Raw genomic sequence first — 15,079 nt, forward strand, 5'->3', positions numbered from 1 at the left:
ATCTAGCAGGACCAGCCTGAGCTACCTGAAATCTTGTTCAATCCCCTACCTGACTGCATCCTCAGCTGGCGCACATGACCCACAGTGCCACCCCAAGACACTGCCAGCCTCCCTTCACTCCTCCCTGACAGGCGATCCTCCTTGTGCTAGCTATGTCCCCACTCAGGGCATATATGACAGACCTAACTTGACTCAGTGGCCATGAAAGCCTGAAGCTCTCCAGACCTGAATCTCTGTCAGATCTCATGAGAGGCTGTGTTGGGAGTGGGGGTGGGGGTGAACCCCCGCAGACTGAGAATTTGGTATCCTGACACTAGTTTGTAGTCAGATGAAAAAGACTTTAAAGAGTGGAGTTCAGGCACTGATAGTTGAAGCTGTTTACTGTGATTGAAGCAAACGGCTAGTAAGAAGAGGGTTTGGGGGAACTTTTTGTTCTCATGGCTTCGTTACCCCCCCTACTTTGCTGTTTACTAGAATGAACCCCTTTTATTGTTTCTGACTTTTGTCATCTTTGTACTTGTCACCGCATCAAACATGTTGTGGGTGTCAGTAAACATTAACTGATGACAATGCTATTTTCCCCCACTGGGAATTAGTCAGAGCCCTGAGAATAAATTTATCTGTTGTTTATCTCTTCTTATGACTTTAAATATTCAGACACTTCTTATAATTAGTTATTGTCTGGACTGAAAGCCATTTAGTGCGGAGTTTTTTGAAAGTGAACCAATAACTGACTTCTGAGGGTGAATAATTGGAGGTGAAAACTTTAATTGCATCTCTCTGTGGAAAGGTATTTTATTTAAAACAGAGCTTTTGATATAGTTAAGAATAGCCATGCCTGTACTATTTCTTAGATTAAGTCTCATTGTTTTAATAAAATCTTTTTATCTTTATCTCAAGAAACAGATTAGTCAACCCAGTAAGTAGGAGCCAACAAGCAGTTCCCATCAGATGACGTTGGCATTTAATTCTAAATGATTTTTCCCTCACTTTTTTAATTGTAATTTCTCAGGCTAGAATTAAGTCATTTTTAATTTATTGTTTGATTTCTTTCCTTTTTGGCTTCATTCCGCCTGACCATAGATTTGATAATTTATGTAGGTGAATTTTGTTCCCACTTTAAAGATAAAATAATTGGATTGGACAGCCCTGGTTATTTGAAGATGAATGAATATCCTGAGGAACTCAGGGTATAGAGATGATAAAAGAAACATGTACAGAGTTGTTGACCTACTAACTAGAAAGTCACATGTAGACATGTTAAGTGGGGCTCTCTTCTTGGACCGTGGATAGATAGGCCAGCATTGCTTGGTTAATACCATAGGGTGTCATCACCCTGAGGACTGCTGAGAACCAAGTGGGAGCTCACCAGGTAGGTGAAAGAAGAAGGGATCCCAGGCAGTAAGGGAGTGAGTGCTCCCGACTCAAAGCCCTTAAGGTGTGGTGGGCAGCATCATGAAGCCTAGTGCGCTCCCAGGCTCCGTCATTACTCAGGAGCTGTGGGCAGCTCTTAGTGAGTCTGGGGATTCTCATGGGAGCCTGGGGACAGTGTTCTCTCATTTTGCCTGGATGTGGGATGGAAAAGCACAGCGGACTTCAGCTCTGAGGAAGGAAGAATGTGGGTGTAGCCAGGTTAGGCGACGCTAGTATTGTTAGTAGTGATGTTAGGCGATTGTTAGTGCCGCGTTTTGTGTCTTCAGTGGACCGGTCTCACTGTGGCTTCTATCCTTGTAGGTGAAGGCAGCGACTGGTGAAGAGGTGTCCGCTGAGGATCTTGGAGGTGCTGACCTCCACTGCAGGTAAGAGAGGAGCAGGAGCAGTTATTTCCTTCCAGGATCAGTGGCCATTTTGTTTGTTTTAAGGAAGATTTACATTATTCTTCTTCCCCCCTTGGCGCTTATCTTGGGAACAAGCTTATTGTTCCCAATCAGCTGTTCTGGACTATAGAGTTGTGTTTCAAGTGAGAGTGCTGGCTTCTTAAAAACAAACAAATGGAAAACCTTACTGTGTGTTTATAATCATGCAGATGTGGATACACTCATGTATGTGGGTGTGTACATGCCATGAGGGCACGTGTGGAGGCCAGAGGCCAGCTTGTGAGAGTCACATGGGTTCTGGGAATTGGCTCAGGTTCTCAGGCTCAGAGAAAGCACCTTCTCCTCAGAGCCATCTTATCAGCCCCAGTGTGGGCACAGGGCCCATGCTAATCTTCCTGTATCATTCCAATTTTAGTGTAGTGTTGCCGAAGCAAGCCCACTACCTTAGTTTTTCACTGAAGCCGGAGAGGCAGTTTCTCACTGACTTAACAAGGCTTATTTGGATGGTTCTTATATATCAGCCATGATTTTATATTTCCACTTGGATTGAGGGCCTTTCCAGGGTGGGGGTAAGAGAGCAGATTTGAAGCTGGAGCAGGGGTTCAGACATTCTTGTAGGCTGGAGAAGTTAGGGGTTCTTGAGAGACTGCTTAGTAGGTATTTGGCTGTGAGAAATCAGTGTCTTGTTAGAAAGCAACTGACTAGAGGTGGCACTGCACTCAGACTGCACAGTTCACCTTACCCTGTGTGCTCACAGAGATGGGGCCCAGCGCCATGTCCTAAAGGATAGGTAGATCTGGCCATCAATCAGGGCCAAGAAGGCCTGTGTTCTGTGATGTCAAGGAACCCAGTGACGATGGGAGGAATCCAGGGCGAGAAAAGGGACGATTTTTTGCTATGAAAATTCCATGCGGTTGACTAACTTAAGGGGCCTTCACCTCAGTCTTTGTCTCATTCCTGTCTCATTCAGTGCTTGTTGAGGTTGGTTGGTTGTGTCGTTATTTGTGGTATAGAAAAAATTCAGAGGAAGGATAGCAGGCTACCAAGAAGAGACTTGATACCCTATGAGCATATACAGGGGGAGGAGGTCCCCCTCAGTTACAGTCATAGGGGGAAAGTGAGAGGGAGGGAGGAATGGGAGATTACAAGGGATGGGCTAACAATTGAGATGTAATATGAATAAATTAATAAAATATATCTTTAAAAAAGAAAGAAAAAAATTCAGACCCAGTCCTTGACTTCAAGAACTCGTTTGTTTAAGCTGGTGAGAGAAATATAGGACCTACGCAATTACGAAGGAAGCTTGTGGACATGCTCCCAGTCTCTCCTAAAGGCTAAGAGAAAAATGGCTCCCAACATCCTAGGGCAGAACTGGTGTAGTCAGCCATGGTTATAGAGACCTGCTTGCTCTGTTTCAGGGAGCTCAGAGAGCTCAGAGCAGTGCTGCAGTGCATCTGTTCAATTTCTGACTATAAAGTGAGATTGGCAGGTGGTCTGCTTGGCTGGGGCGATGCATCTATCTGGAGAGACCTGACCAAAGGAAGAAAAGGAGTGAGTTAGGGGCACAGATCAAAATTAATTTGGGTTTGTTGTTGTTTCATCAGGAGAAAGACAAGAAGAGAGTCCTTGGGGAGCATTAATTTTTGTAAAAATTTGGCAATTTTAAAAGGGCGAGATGGTAGGTAGTGTATCAAGCTCAGGGTATGGACTGTGGAATTTACTTCCATTTGTCTCCCTGGTTACCACTGTGATTTAGAGGAGGTGCTCAACTTCTCTGAGGCCCATCTTCTCAGACTTCCCTGTTAGTGCTCATCAAATATTCTGTTAGCATTACCTCTTGTCAATCATGATAACCTGTTGACAATCATGGGGAAACGGTCAGGTGGTGGCAGCTTTTTGACAAAACAGCATTGACCCAGCAAGATGCCTTAGCAAGTAGAAGAGCTTGCCTTGCAAGCCTGACACCTTCAGTTCCAGGCTTGGAGCCGTGGTGGAGAGAGGACTGAGTCCTGAAACTTATTCTCCGCCCGTTGCTTTGGGCCTTGGCATGAGTGCTTCCACATGACACACACACACACACACACACACACACACACACACACACACACACCACATGCCCATACAGACACACACACACACACACACACACACACACACACACACACACCACATGCCCATACAGACACACACACACACACACCCCACATGCCCATACAGACACACACACACACACACACACACCCCACATGCCCATACACACACACACACACACCCCACATGCCCATACAGACACACACACACACACACACACACACACACACACACACACATGCCCATACACACACACACACACACACCCCACATGCCCATACAGACATACACACACACCACACACATATACCACACCACAGGCCACACCCCCCACCACCACATAGCCCCACACACCACACCACCATCCACACACATACACATACACACCAATACAATGAATAAGTAAATAAAATCTATAAAAGCAAACAATGTTAGAGCTGGGCATATCTGTAATCCCAGCACTCAAGAGGCTCAGGAGGATTACCTGTTTCAGCTCAAAAAGAAACACAAGACGAGTCATAAATTGCTTTAGGTTCTCTGTCATTTTATTTTACTTCTTTATTTTTTATTTTTGTTTTTGTTTTTGTTTTGAAACAGGGTCTCTCTGTGTAGCCTTGGCTGTTCTGGACTCGCTTTGTAGACCAGGCTGGCCTTGAACTCACAGCAATCCTCCTGCCTCTGCCTCCCGAGTGCTGGGATTAAAGGTGTGCGCCACCACGCCTGGCTTCTCTGTCATTTTAACTATATATTTATACCTGCTTAGTCACTATTGAGAGTTAATTTTAAGCAAAGACTTACATAGTGTCTTTCCTGTCACGGTGAATGTTAGGCATCTTTCATAGGAAAGCATTGCACTTTAAAGTTTGGCTGAATTAGAACCTTCCTTCTGTTTCCATTTCTACTGAACCACAGGGCAGGTAGGAGCCAGTAGCTACCGCTGCCATTCTGTGTGAAGCATTTGGGGCTGCGGTGTGCTCTGGAGGAGTAAATGTGGTCTCTGCTCTCCTTTCGAGACCATCAGAATGACTCCCAAAAGGTGGACAGGTTCCCTAGACACCAAAACCACTTGTAATGGTTTCCCCATACTGTCTTAGTTAGGGTTTTATTGCTGTGAGGAGACACCATGGCCATGGCAGCTCTTATAAAGGACAGCATTTAACTGGGGCTGGCTTACAGTTTCAGAGGTTTAGTCCATTATCGTCGTGGTGGAAAGGGGACGACTTTGGGTGTGCCAGTCCTTGCCATCTGACCTGTTTAAGGCAGGGCCCTGTTTTGGTTTGTTTTGTTTTCTTTCAGTTTATCTGCTATGCTAGCTGGTACCCACTTCCCCGGGTTCTCCTGCCTCCGCCTCCTGAGCCTCTTAGTAGGAGGCCGGGGAACACAAATGCTTCCACTGCACATCCCACTGTCCTGCGGGTTGTGTAGATTTATTTATGCTCTCACGACAAGTGCTTTTACCTCCTGAGCCATCTCTTCAGCCTGCTTTTGGGCAGCCCACACCCACTCTTGGGAATATACAGTCCTTTGATGTCTGTACTATAAATCTTTTTTTTTTTGTACTATAAATCTTAAGTTAGAGCCTTTTCTTTGATTTAAAAAAAATGATTTTATGTATACGGATGTTTTGCCTGCATGTATGTCTGTGTGCTACATGCATCCATGTCGTTTATGGGGGCTAGAAGGTGACATCAGGTTGCCCTGAAACTGGAGTTAGAGTGCTGTGAGCTGCCGTGTGGGTGCTGGGAACTAAACCCTGGGTTCCCTGGAAGGTCCTCAAGCAGAGCTCTTGACTGCTGAGCTCTCTCTCTAGTCCTCAAGAAAACCTTTTCTTAATAAACTCCGTGTGTGGGGGGGGGGGTAGGGTGGGGGGGAAGAGAGCAAGCTATGTGCATTTGTATCTGAAATAGCAAGCCAGTGGTTGGGACAGAGCTGACCCCCAGCACCTAGCCCAGGCCTCAGGTACTACACTTGAAACTGACTGAGAACTCCCACGGCCTTCACCACAGAGCCACTTACAATTGCCATCTTAACCTGTTGTCCGAGGGTCAATGTGTCCAAGCCTTTTTGTTTAGTACATGTGAGAGGCAACCCTCACGTTTGACTTAGAAGGAAGGCCGCTCAGCAGTCAGAGAGGAGAAAGCACTGTGGGCATCTGCACCAGAGCCTCAGCAGGTATTACTGCTACTGCGTGTGCACATGTGCTGGCTGTGGCTAGGTGTCACACATGACACTGTTGTTCAAGGTACATTGATGTCCCATGAACAAGGCCTGCAGTCTTGTAGAAGGTCCAGGTGAGAAATCCAAGGCATGACCTGGTTTTGGTCCTAGGACGGGACACTTCGTCTCTGTCCCTCTGGCTTTGCTCTCTTTGTAGGGAGAGGCTGATGCTCTCTTGCCAGGGACATTATGGAAATACAATAAGGTGGCATGTATTCAGGTGTTTAGGAAGCAAAGGTGCCACCATGCTTAGGTTAGCACTTAAGATAGTTACTTTCCTTTTCCAGGTTCTGATTGTAGGCGTGTGCTTTCCTCTGCAGAAAGTCTGGGGTCACTGACCACTATGCTTTGGACGACCACCATGCCCTTCACTTAACAAGACAGGTTGTGAGGAGTCTCAATTATCAGAAGAAACTGGATGTGAGTAGGAACCCTTCTTCTATCTTTCCTTTTCCTGTGGAGCACATCTGTGCTACCCAAACCCTGCCCTTAAACACAGTGCGTTTGTCCTGAATTTCTGTAGGTAACCGTTGAGCCTTCTGAAGAGCCCTTGTACCCTGCGGATGAACTGTATGGGATAGTCGGAGCGAACCTTAAGAGGAGCTTTGATGTCCGAGAGGTAATGTGGGAGGCGGGGCCAAGCTGTGATCGAGTCGCGATCCCATCCCTTAAGTTTGTGTCCATGCAGAGGGACATCTGTGGGTCTCATGAAGGAGCAGTGACATCCAGGAGCACCGGCTTGGCATGGTACCAGGTGTTGCTGGTCTACAGTAAGCAGCAAGCGAGGGGAGGCTCACAGTGGTGGGGACGTTTTTCACAGTGGTGGGACGTTTTTCACGGTGGCACAAGGAGCTTGGTTTGTTCACGGCTGGGACTGGATGTTCCCGTGTGCAGTGAGGACTGATCGAGGGCAGCTGCCCCATTTTCAGCTGTTTTCCTCATCGTTCTTATTTTGCCAAATAGGCAAAGTGTCAGTAAGTTGTTGGGAGGGAGAAACATACCTTTTTAGATCAGGATGACATTAGCAGAGAGTAGACAATTATAGTTGGAGATGTTGCTATGGTTACAGATGGTGACACAGCCTTCTGTAATCCAGAGTGACAGTTTCCAGTGTTTGCTTAGAGTGTGTAGGCTTTGATTTTCTTCAGTTCCCCATAGCTGGCAGAATACACTTTAAATTAGGAAATCATCTTAATGAGATTCTATGCTAGAGGCATATTTTAAGATACTTCCCCCCTCGGCTATAAGACTATTTCGTATTGGTTATGGGAGGGAGGGTAGGAAACACAGAAAATAAAATAAAATTGCCTCTTATATCATTCAGAAAGAACCGCTAATATTTTGACATTTTTGCCTTAATCTGTATATGCAGTTAGCTCTCCGTATCTGGGGATTCTGTGTCCCTGGATTCCACCAACCACAACTCAGAAATCCCTTGAAAAGGATATTTTTATGTATTGATAATGTACAGATTTTTTTGGTCATTATTTTTTAAACAGCATAGTATAAAAGCTATTCATATGGTGCATTTTTCTTCTGTTACCTATTAAAAGTAAACTAGAAATGATTCAAAGTTTATAGGCATATGTATATTAAAATATATGCAAATATGCAAATACTAAGGCATTCTGTACAGGGACTTCAGCACCTGTGGATTTGGATATGGGACATAGAACAAATCCTCATGGGTGAAGGATGGCTGTATACATTTATATATAGTCTAAATAATGTCTTTTTGGTATATGTATGTATACACATATGGGTAATTTCCTCTCTGTGTATATACATTTTTTAAAATTCTACTTTTTTCTGGTATTATAAATTATATATTACTCCTTATCCTTAAAAATCTCCCCAGTAACTGTTTCTCTATGGCAAGCTCCCAATTCCCATGGTGGTATCTGGTGATGTGGTAGGCAGACTTATTTTATTTTTGCATGAATTGGTGAGGGTGTTGTTACACTGTAGAGATTCTACAGATATTTAAATAATACTTTGTTATTGCTCTAAGATCTTGGATTTTATAGAAATCCCACTGGTACTTCGCTTTTGCAACATGACTCAGCTACAAAGTTTTTAGCCCGACTTTTAATTAAGTACAGACAAAGAAAAACATGGCACTCACGATCTGCTGAGCTGGCTGAGAGCCATCTTTTTAGATTAGCCCCGACTTCACTTACCCCACAGCGTTTACTGAGTACATATTCCGAGCATCAAAGGTACAGAAGTGAGCAGCAGACCCCAGTCCCTGCCTTTGTGTGCTTCGTATTGTGTTTTAATGGGAATCTTCTGTTTGTTTGTTTGTTTGTTTGTTTGTTTTACCACTTCTTGCTGGTCATTTATTATGATGTTTCCATTTTTCCTGTAATAAATAAGCCTCACAAGAGGCCTCAATAACACATGCAGCTGTGGTTTTGCCAGAACCTGAGTTGGGAAACCTGGCCTCTGGGGCTTACTCGCTCAGTCAGGCGCAGAGTATTGGTTTCTGCCCCTAGAATTGAAACTATTATCCTATTACTTGTCTGTTGCTGACGTTTGAGTCCTTCTGAAGATAACTAATATACTTTATGTATAAGAGTGGTATTAATTATAAAGCCAGTCAGAGCAGAGCTTGTTTCATATTAAGTGGCCCTGCATTGCTGGGGCCTCTGGGAGGCTTCCTCCTCACGTAGAAGGACCGCAGCTGTGATGTGTTGATTGCTTGTCAAAAGGTTTGCTTTACGGGGCTGCAGCACCAAAAATGGTTTCACTTCCATCTTTAGAAAGATAATGTAAAGTAACGTAAGGTAAGCTTTTACTTTCTGCAGAGGCAGATGCTGAGATGAGCCCCTCGTTTTTCAGCTGAGGGAGCACACACATCCTTGAGTACTACCTACTGTCTCAGATGGGCTCCAGAGAAGCTCAGAGCAGGCTTTGTGTGTGGGAGTCTTCTCCTTTGGTACTGGGATTGAGGTCAGGGCGTCCAGCATGCTTAGCATGAGTCGACAGAAAGAGCTGTGTGAGGGAGACTCAAGGATAAACCGTCTAGAAATGTCAGCTCCTTCCACATTAACAGTGTAGCCAGCTCTTCAACTGGCTCATATTGAGACTGGATGAACATTCACTGTAGCTTATTAGGAACAATAGCTACTTTTGCCCGGAATGGGGGCACACGTCTTTAATCCCAGCACTTGGGAGGCAGAAGCAGGCGGATCTCTGGGGGTTCGAGGCCAGCCTAGTCTACAAAGCGAATCCAGGACAGCCAAGGCTACACAGAGAAACCTTGTCTCGAATAACAAAAAACAAACAAACAAACAAAGCTACTTTTTAATCAGAGACCATGTGTGTTAGTTAAATGTTATCCTCTGTTGAGGGCAGGGTCACCAACAGGCTTAGGTGTTGCAGACCGTCTCAGTTGGGTATACCTCAAACCGGGGAAGTTTGAGTCTGTCGCTTGCCTATCTTCTGCCCACCGACGCTTCGAGAACTCCTGACCCCAAGGACCTATACCTGATCGAGATGGTCCACGGCACTTAGAGTACTTTATGAACTGTTTGGGGGAGGGGGGCAGTGCTGGGGATGGGTCTCAGAGCTTTATACATGCTCACCAAGTAGCTCTTCCCCTAAGCTGCACCCCAGGACTTGAAGGGTTTTGAGATTAGTTTCCCTGTGGTAGAGCTGGGGTCAGAGCCAGCTGCTTCTTCAGTACCGACTCATCCATTTCCCCAGATGTCAGAACCCCGTCTCTATCTACGCAATGGCATTGAGTATGTGACAGTGTTTGCTACTAAGTGACTTAACCCTGGACCGTCGGGTCACCTGTGGAGCCCGCCAGCATTTCTCACTCCGAGGTCTGAGCTGTGCTCTGGTTTTTCATTGGCTCTTTGAACCCCTGCCAAGGCGCCAAAAAAGCCTCTGGAGCTCCGGGCCAAGCTACCAGCCCCCAGATTCTCTCACTGTGGAGTTTACACTCCATCACAGTATGGGATGACTTGGGGTATTAACCATGCATGTTAAGGGAAATTCTGAAGAGATTTTCTATGTAGCATGAGACTGAAAGTGACATCACTGTGAATTGCTTTCTGTATAAATAACTTACAAATGCTTCTGCGATGTCATTTCTCAGAAGCTTTTGTTATTTTTCCTCTTAGGTCATCGCCAGGATTGTGGATGGAAGCAGATTCAACGAGTTCAAGGCCTTATATGGAGACACACTAGTTACAGGTACAAAAGCGAAGAGTTGAAAATGCGAACGTTTTCCGATGCTTCAGAAATAAGTCATCACTCATCTCAAGGCTCCATGCGCCTGGCACGGGCTTTGTTACCCAGAGAAGGCGCAAGCATGTGAGTCAGCTGTCAGGAGCTGCTGCTTCCTGAATGTGGTTTGTACCTGAACGGTTTCCTGCATCCAAGGAACTTACAATGACGATGGCCTAATGCTGTGGTGGTGTGGACTCTTTATCTGTGACTTGTAGTGACAGGAGCAGAGAGAATTTGTCACACTTTTTGTTCCCTGGGAAGTAATTATTTTCAAGACTTGGCCTTGTCCCCTGTCATCTAGCTCCAGTTCACCAGGAGTCCTATGAAATGTGTAGTTCCACAGAAGGCTGTTGAGTGAGTTTAGACTTCACACAGCCTCCTTGTAGAGAACTCTTGTTTTCTAAGCTTTATTTATCTTCTATGTGTATGATGTTTGCCTCCATATGTTTCTGTATGACCTAATGTAGCCTGGTGACCATGGAGGCTACACTAGGGCATTGGATACCCTGTGAGCCACCTGATGGGGCACTTGGGTTGAACCCATGTCTTCCTCAAGGGCAGCAAGTGTTCTTAACCTCGGAGGCATCTCTAGCCCCCTCCTAATGGACGCATTCAAACACCAAATTGAAAATTGAGGACAGTATGCCATATTGGGAAATGCAGAAAGTGTATACAAGTTAGTTCTTTGGTCTAAGGTGTTAGCATTACCAGCCTCTGACAATGCTAACAGACGCTAGACTCATAGTAACCTAATGGGAAATGGCAGAACAAATTTTATGAGTTTTATTAGACTGTAAAAAGCCTAAAAATACAGCACTTACTCAGAATAAAACTTAGCAGAACCAGGAAAGAAAAGCTACAAAAATCCAAATTGCAACCGTACATGAAGGCTTAGCACTAAATCTTGGCAATTTCTCCTAGCTCGATTTATGAGCGAGAGACTGGCTCATGCTGGAAGGGGAATTTATGGTTTTCTGTTTAGGTGTTTAAGTGATTAAGAGCTTTTTGTTTGATATATAGACGGGATTTGTCTGCCAGCAGTGCAGGATGTAGCCCCCATCGTACAGCAGGTTAAAAACAAGCCAGGGTGCCTCTGCTTGCTCTCAGATGGATGGGCTGTCCCTGTCATCTCCTATGTGTTTGCCTGTGACACTCTTATATCCCTGCATCAGGGACACAGCCAGTCCTCTTCCTCCCCGCCCCCCCCCCCCCCCCGCCCCCCATGTCTTCTCCATTGTACCGGAGTTCATGTAAGGCTGGGGTCACGGGAGGGAGAAATGAGGCCTAAAGCAGGAGAGTGGAGACCAGATGTCAGAGGTGTGGGTGAGTCCGCAAGCTCTTTAAAGTCTCCTCCGGCCTCCCCACTCACCTTTGGGCCTAGGAGGTTTCTGTGACATACTGCTGTCCTGTTTGGTTCATATAATTACTAAAGGCCCTTCCTTCATCAAGAGGCTGACACAAGTGGGAGCATATGCCCTACTCAGCCAATCTGTCTATGCTGACCCCCACTCCTACCCCTACAGGACATACAGAAGGCTGAATGGATAAGTGGTTAAGAGAGTCTGCAGGGGTAGGCATCATGTGCTAAATTTTCATCCTTTATGGGCGGGGCAGGACTAAGGGTGGATCACTACACAGACCTCTTTTTGGCCGTTTCTAAAGGGTCAGTACGCTTAGGGTGTTTATCATATATAAGCCTCTGGCTAGGACTGTAGGCCTGAAAAACACAGAGACGCCTATGTGGCTATCAAAGCTTGTTCTATCTCAATTTAAAAAAAAAAATCATGACAATTAAAAAAAACCAGCCAAGGCTAGAGTAAAGAACAAAAGCATGCCATTCAAAAGTTGGCATTATGACTCGGCCCATGTGTTGACACACCCTTTGTTCGTTTTCTTTGTGTGATGCTTGGAAGACCTGCTTTGTGGGGGGCCGCCTAGGTGTGCACTGGAGCTTAGGGGATGAGTCCAGGTGTGTGTGCATGGGATGGGGGTGGGGTGCCAGGTGCCAGGTGCCTTTGACTCACACAGTCCAAGCATAGTCAGCAAGTTCTTGGGTTCCGAGCACTTTATGCCTGTTTCTAGTTGGACTCACATTTGTTGAAAGGGGAAAGAATTTTTCTCTAAGCAAGTTCTTCTGTTTCGCAAATTACATTTGCAAATTACATTAAGCACCGCCTCTCAAAATGACAGGCTGTGTTTTTCCCCTTTCTTGTATGTGTGTCCACAGTGTGTGTGTGTGTGTGTGTGTGTGTGTGTGTGTGGTGGGTATTTGGAGTCCTAATGGCATAGAGACAATAGCACCTAGGGACAAAGGTAGAAGAAAAAAAAATCAGAATATTTTTTTCAAAGAATCTCTTTAAAGTTTTTTTTTTGATTGTTTTTTTTTTTTCATAGAAAGTTATTTTATTTTCAGAACAGTATGCTTCCTTACGTTGAGACAGCGTTTCTCTGTGTAGTCTTGGCTGTCCTAGACTCACTTTGTAGACCAGGCTGACCTCGAACTCACAGAGATTCGCCTGCCACTGCCTCCCAGAGTGCTGGGTGGTGTGTGCCATCACAGCCAGCATCTTTTTTTGTTTGTTTGTTTTGGTTTGGTTTGGCTTTTCGAGACAGGGTTTCTTTGTGTATTCTTAGCTGTCCTGGACTCGCTTTGTAGACCAGGCTGGCCTCGAACTCACAGCGATCCACCTGCCTTTGCTTCCCGAGTGCTGGGATTAAAGGCGTGCACCACCACGCCCGGCTGCATCTTTTAAACTTTAAAAAGAAGTACTTCAGAACAGCCTGGTTTCTGGTACATTGGGATACTCATATGTGGTAAGTGCGTGTTGTGAACCAGTCACATAATCAAGCTAAGTAAACATAGGTAACCTTACACAGAGCGTGGCCTCGGGAAGCACAAATAGAACAAGAATCCTAGTACCTAAGGACTCAAAACCGCAAGCTGTTTTATACTTTGGACGACCCCTATTCACATTTTAACCCTTGCTCTCAAATTAAGGAATACATAGTACGCCTGCCTCCGATGCAAACAGACAGCTCCCTGAAAAGCATAACTCTTTTTTTTTTTTCATTTTCTCTTGAGGATTTGCTCGAATATTTGGATACCCCGTTGGCATCATTGGAAACAACGGAGTTTTGTTTTCTGAATCTGCAAAAAAGGCAAGTGCTGTTAAATGCATTAAGATTTTCTGCTTTAAGATAATTAATTTTGGGGGTCATTTAAAAGATTAAAATGTATTTGCCTGAGAGCTTTAGAGTATTACCTGATCTCGTAGCATGCAGAACCCCATGTGTGTGCTTGTGCACAAGTGCTGGTGTTGGACACGGTTTCTAAGGTGGTTTACAGTCAAAGTGGTGCAAGGGGCTGGCTGCAGCACTGTTCAAGTCTATCAGGTGTTTTAGGAAGATCCCTGTGAGGGGCTGGGATTATAATGCTAACATGGGAGTGTTCTGAGAATGCAGGGAATTCTAGCCCCGAGAGTGTCTCACTCCATGGGCCCTGCGCGCTGGAGAGGTTCTGACATCCTGTGCAGGTGGTTCTGAGATGCGGCCTCTTCGGGCATCCCTCAAACTTTATTTTCTCTCTTGGGGACTGTGCAGGTAGTGAGCCGTTGTTACTGCAGCTGCAGCATCAGATGTGGGGAGGCGGGGAGAGGGGGGGGAAGGATTCCCAGTGCTCTGAGCTTGTCTCAGATGGCCTAAAATTGTGGAAATGTAACTCTGTGCGCTTTGATAAACACTGTAACAACAACAACAACAACAACAAAGTGCTAGTCTTTCCTTTTCAGCAAATAAAGTGCTGCCCCTTCCTGGTGGAGAACAGGCTATTAAGCTCTTAGGCTAATTGAAGATGGATTTATCTTTAAAGAGACATTTTAGCAATAAAGCTACTTTTGTATTCTCCTGTTCATATACTTCCCTCAACTCAATTATGAAATGAAAACAAACTCAAGGAAAATAAGTTAGCTGGGCATGTGGTTTACCCTTGTAGCCCCATGGGAGGCTGAGATAGGAGGGTAGCTCAAGGTCAGCCCAAGCTGTCTGGAAAGACCTGTCTCAGAACAAATTACCCACAATCATATTACAAAGGACCTTTAATATTCTTAAAACAATGCACTACTTTCTTTCCATTTTTTTTCCTTTTAAAAAATTGACTTTTGCCACATATGGGGGTTTCGCTGATTTTAATTTACTAGTTTATGTTTTAAAAGATATTAAATATTCCTGAAATAGCAGCTTAAAGAATACATATATACATAAAATAGTGTACATGAAGCCGAGTGTGCTGGTGCATGCTTTTCGTCCCACTATTTGGGAGGCAGAGGCAAGAGGATCTCTTTGAGTTCCAGGCCTCCTGCTTAGTTTACACGAAAGTTCCAGAACAGCCAGAACTACAAAGAAATATTCTGTCTAAAAAGAAAAGAAAAGACACACACACACACATACACACTTCTACTCACTCCCATAGAGTAAATATCAGGCCAGGCCAGATTAGACAGACAATCTGGCTTTGTCTGCCAGCTTGGCACAGGCAAGCCCTACAGAAGTCATATTTGGCCCTAGTCTGACATTTCATTTATTGAAATAAGCCCCAAAGGTCCCTGTGATTTCCTTACTTCTATAAACGTAGCCATACCGCGGATGAGCAATTACCTTGCAATTTTGTGCCTGCTGGGGCCTTTCTAGAAGAGGTAAAGGGATTTGCAAATACTGAA

General features: G+C 45.0%; 1 protein-coding gene across 1 annotated transcript in view; it reads left to right on the plus strand.

Moving 5' to 3' along the window:
• MCCC2 (methylcrotonyl-CoA carboxylase subunit 2) overlaps positions 1-15,079 on the plus strand; it is a 64,578-nt gene that overhangs the window by 40,413 nt on the left and 9,086 nt on the right. Inside the window, exons 8-12 of the mRNA XM_084801155.1 lie at positions 1,735-1,799; positions 6,446-6,545; positions 6,649-6,744; positions 10,256-10,328; positions 13,447-13,523. Coding sequence (XP_084657281.1) covers positions 1,735-1,799; positions 6,446-6,545; positions 6,649-6,744; positions 10,256-10,328; positions 13,447-13,523 — 411 coding nt within the window. The remainder of the gene's footprint in view (positions 1-1,734; positions 1,800-6,445; positions 6,546-6,648; positions 6,745-10,255; positions 10,329-13,446; positions 13,524-15,079) is intronic.

The sequence above is a fragment of the Acomys minous genome (assembly GCF_964271855.1).
Source record: "Acomys minous genome assembly, chromosome: 11".
Lineage (NCBI taxonomy): Eukaryota > Metazoa > Chordata > Mammalia > Rodentia > Muridae > Acomys > Acomys minous.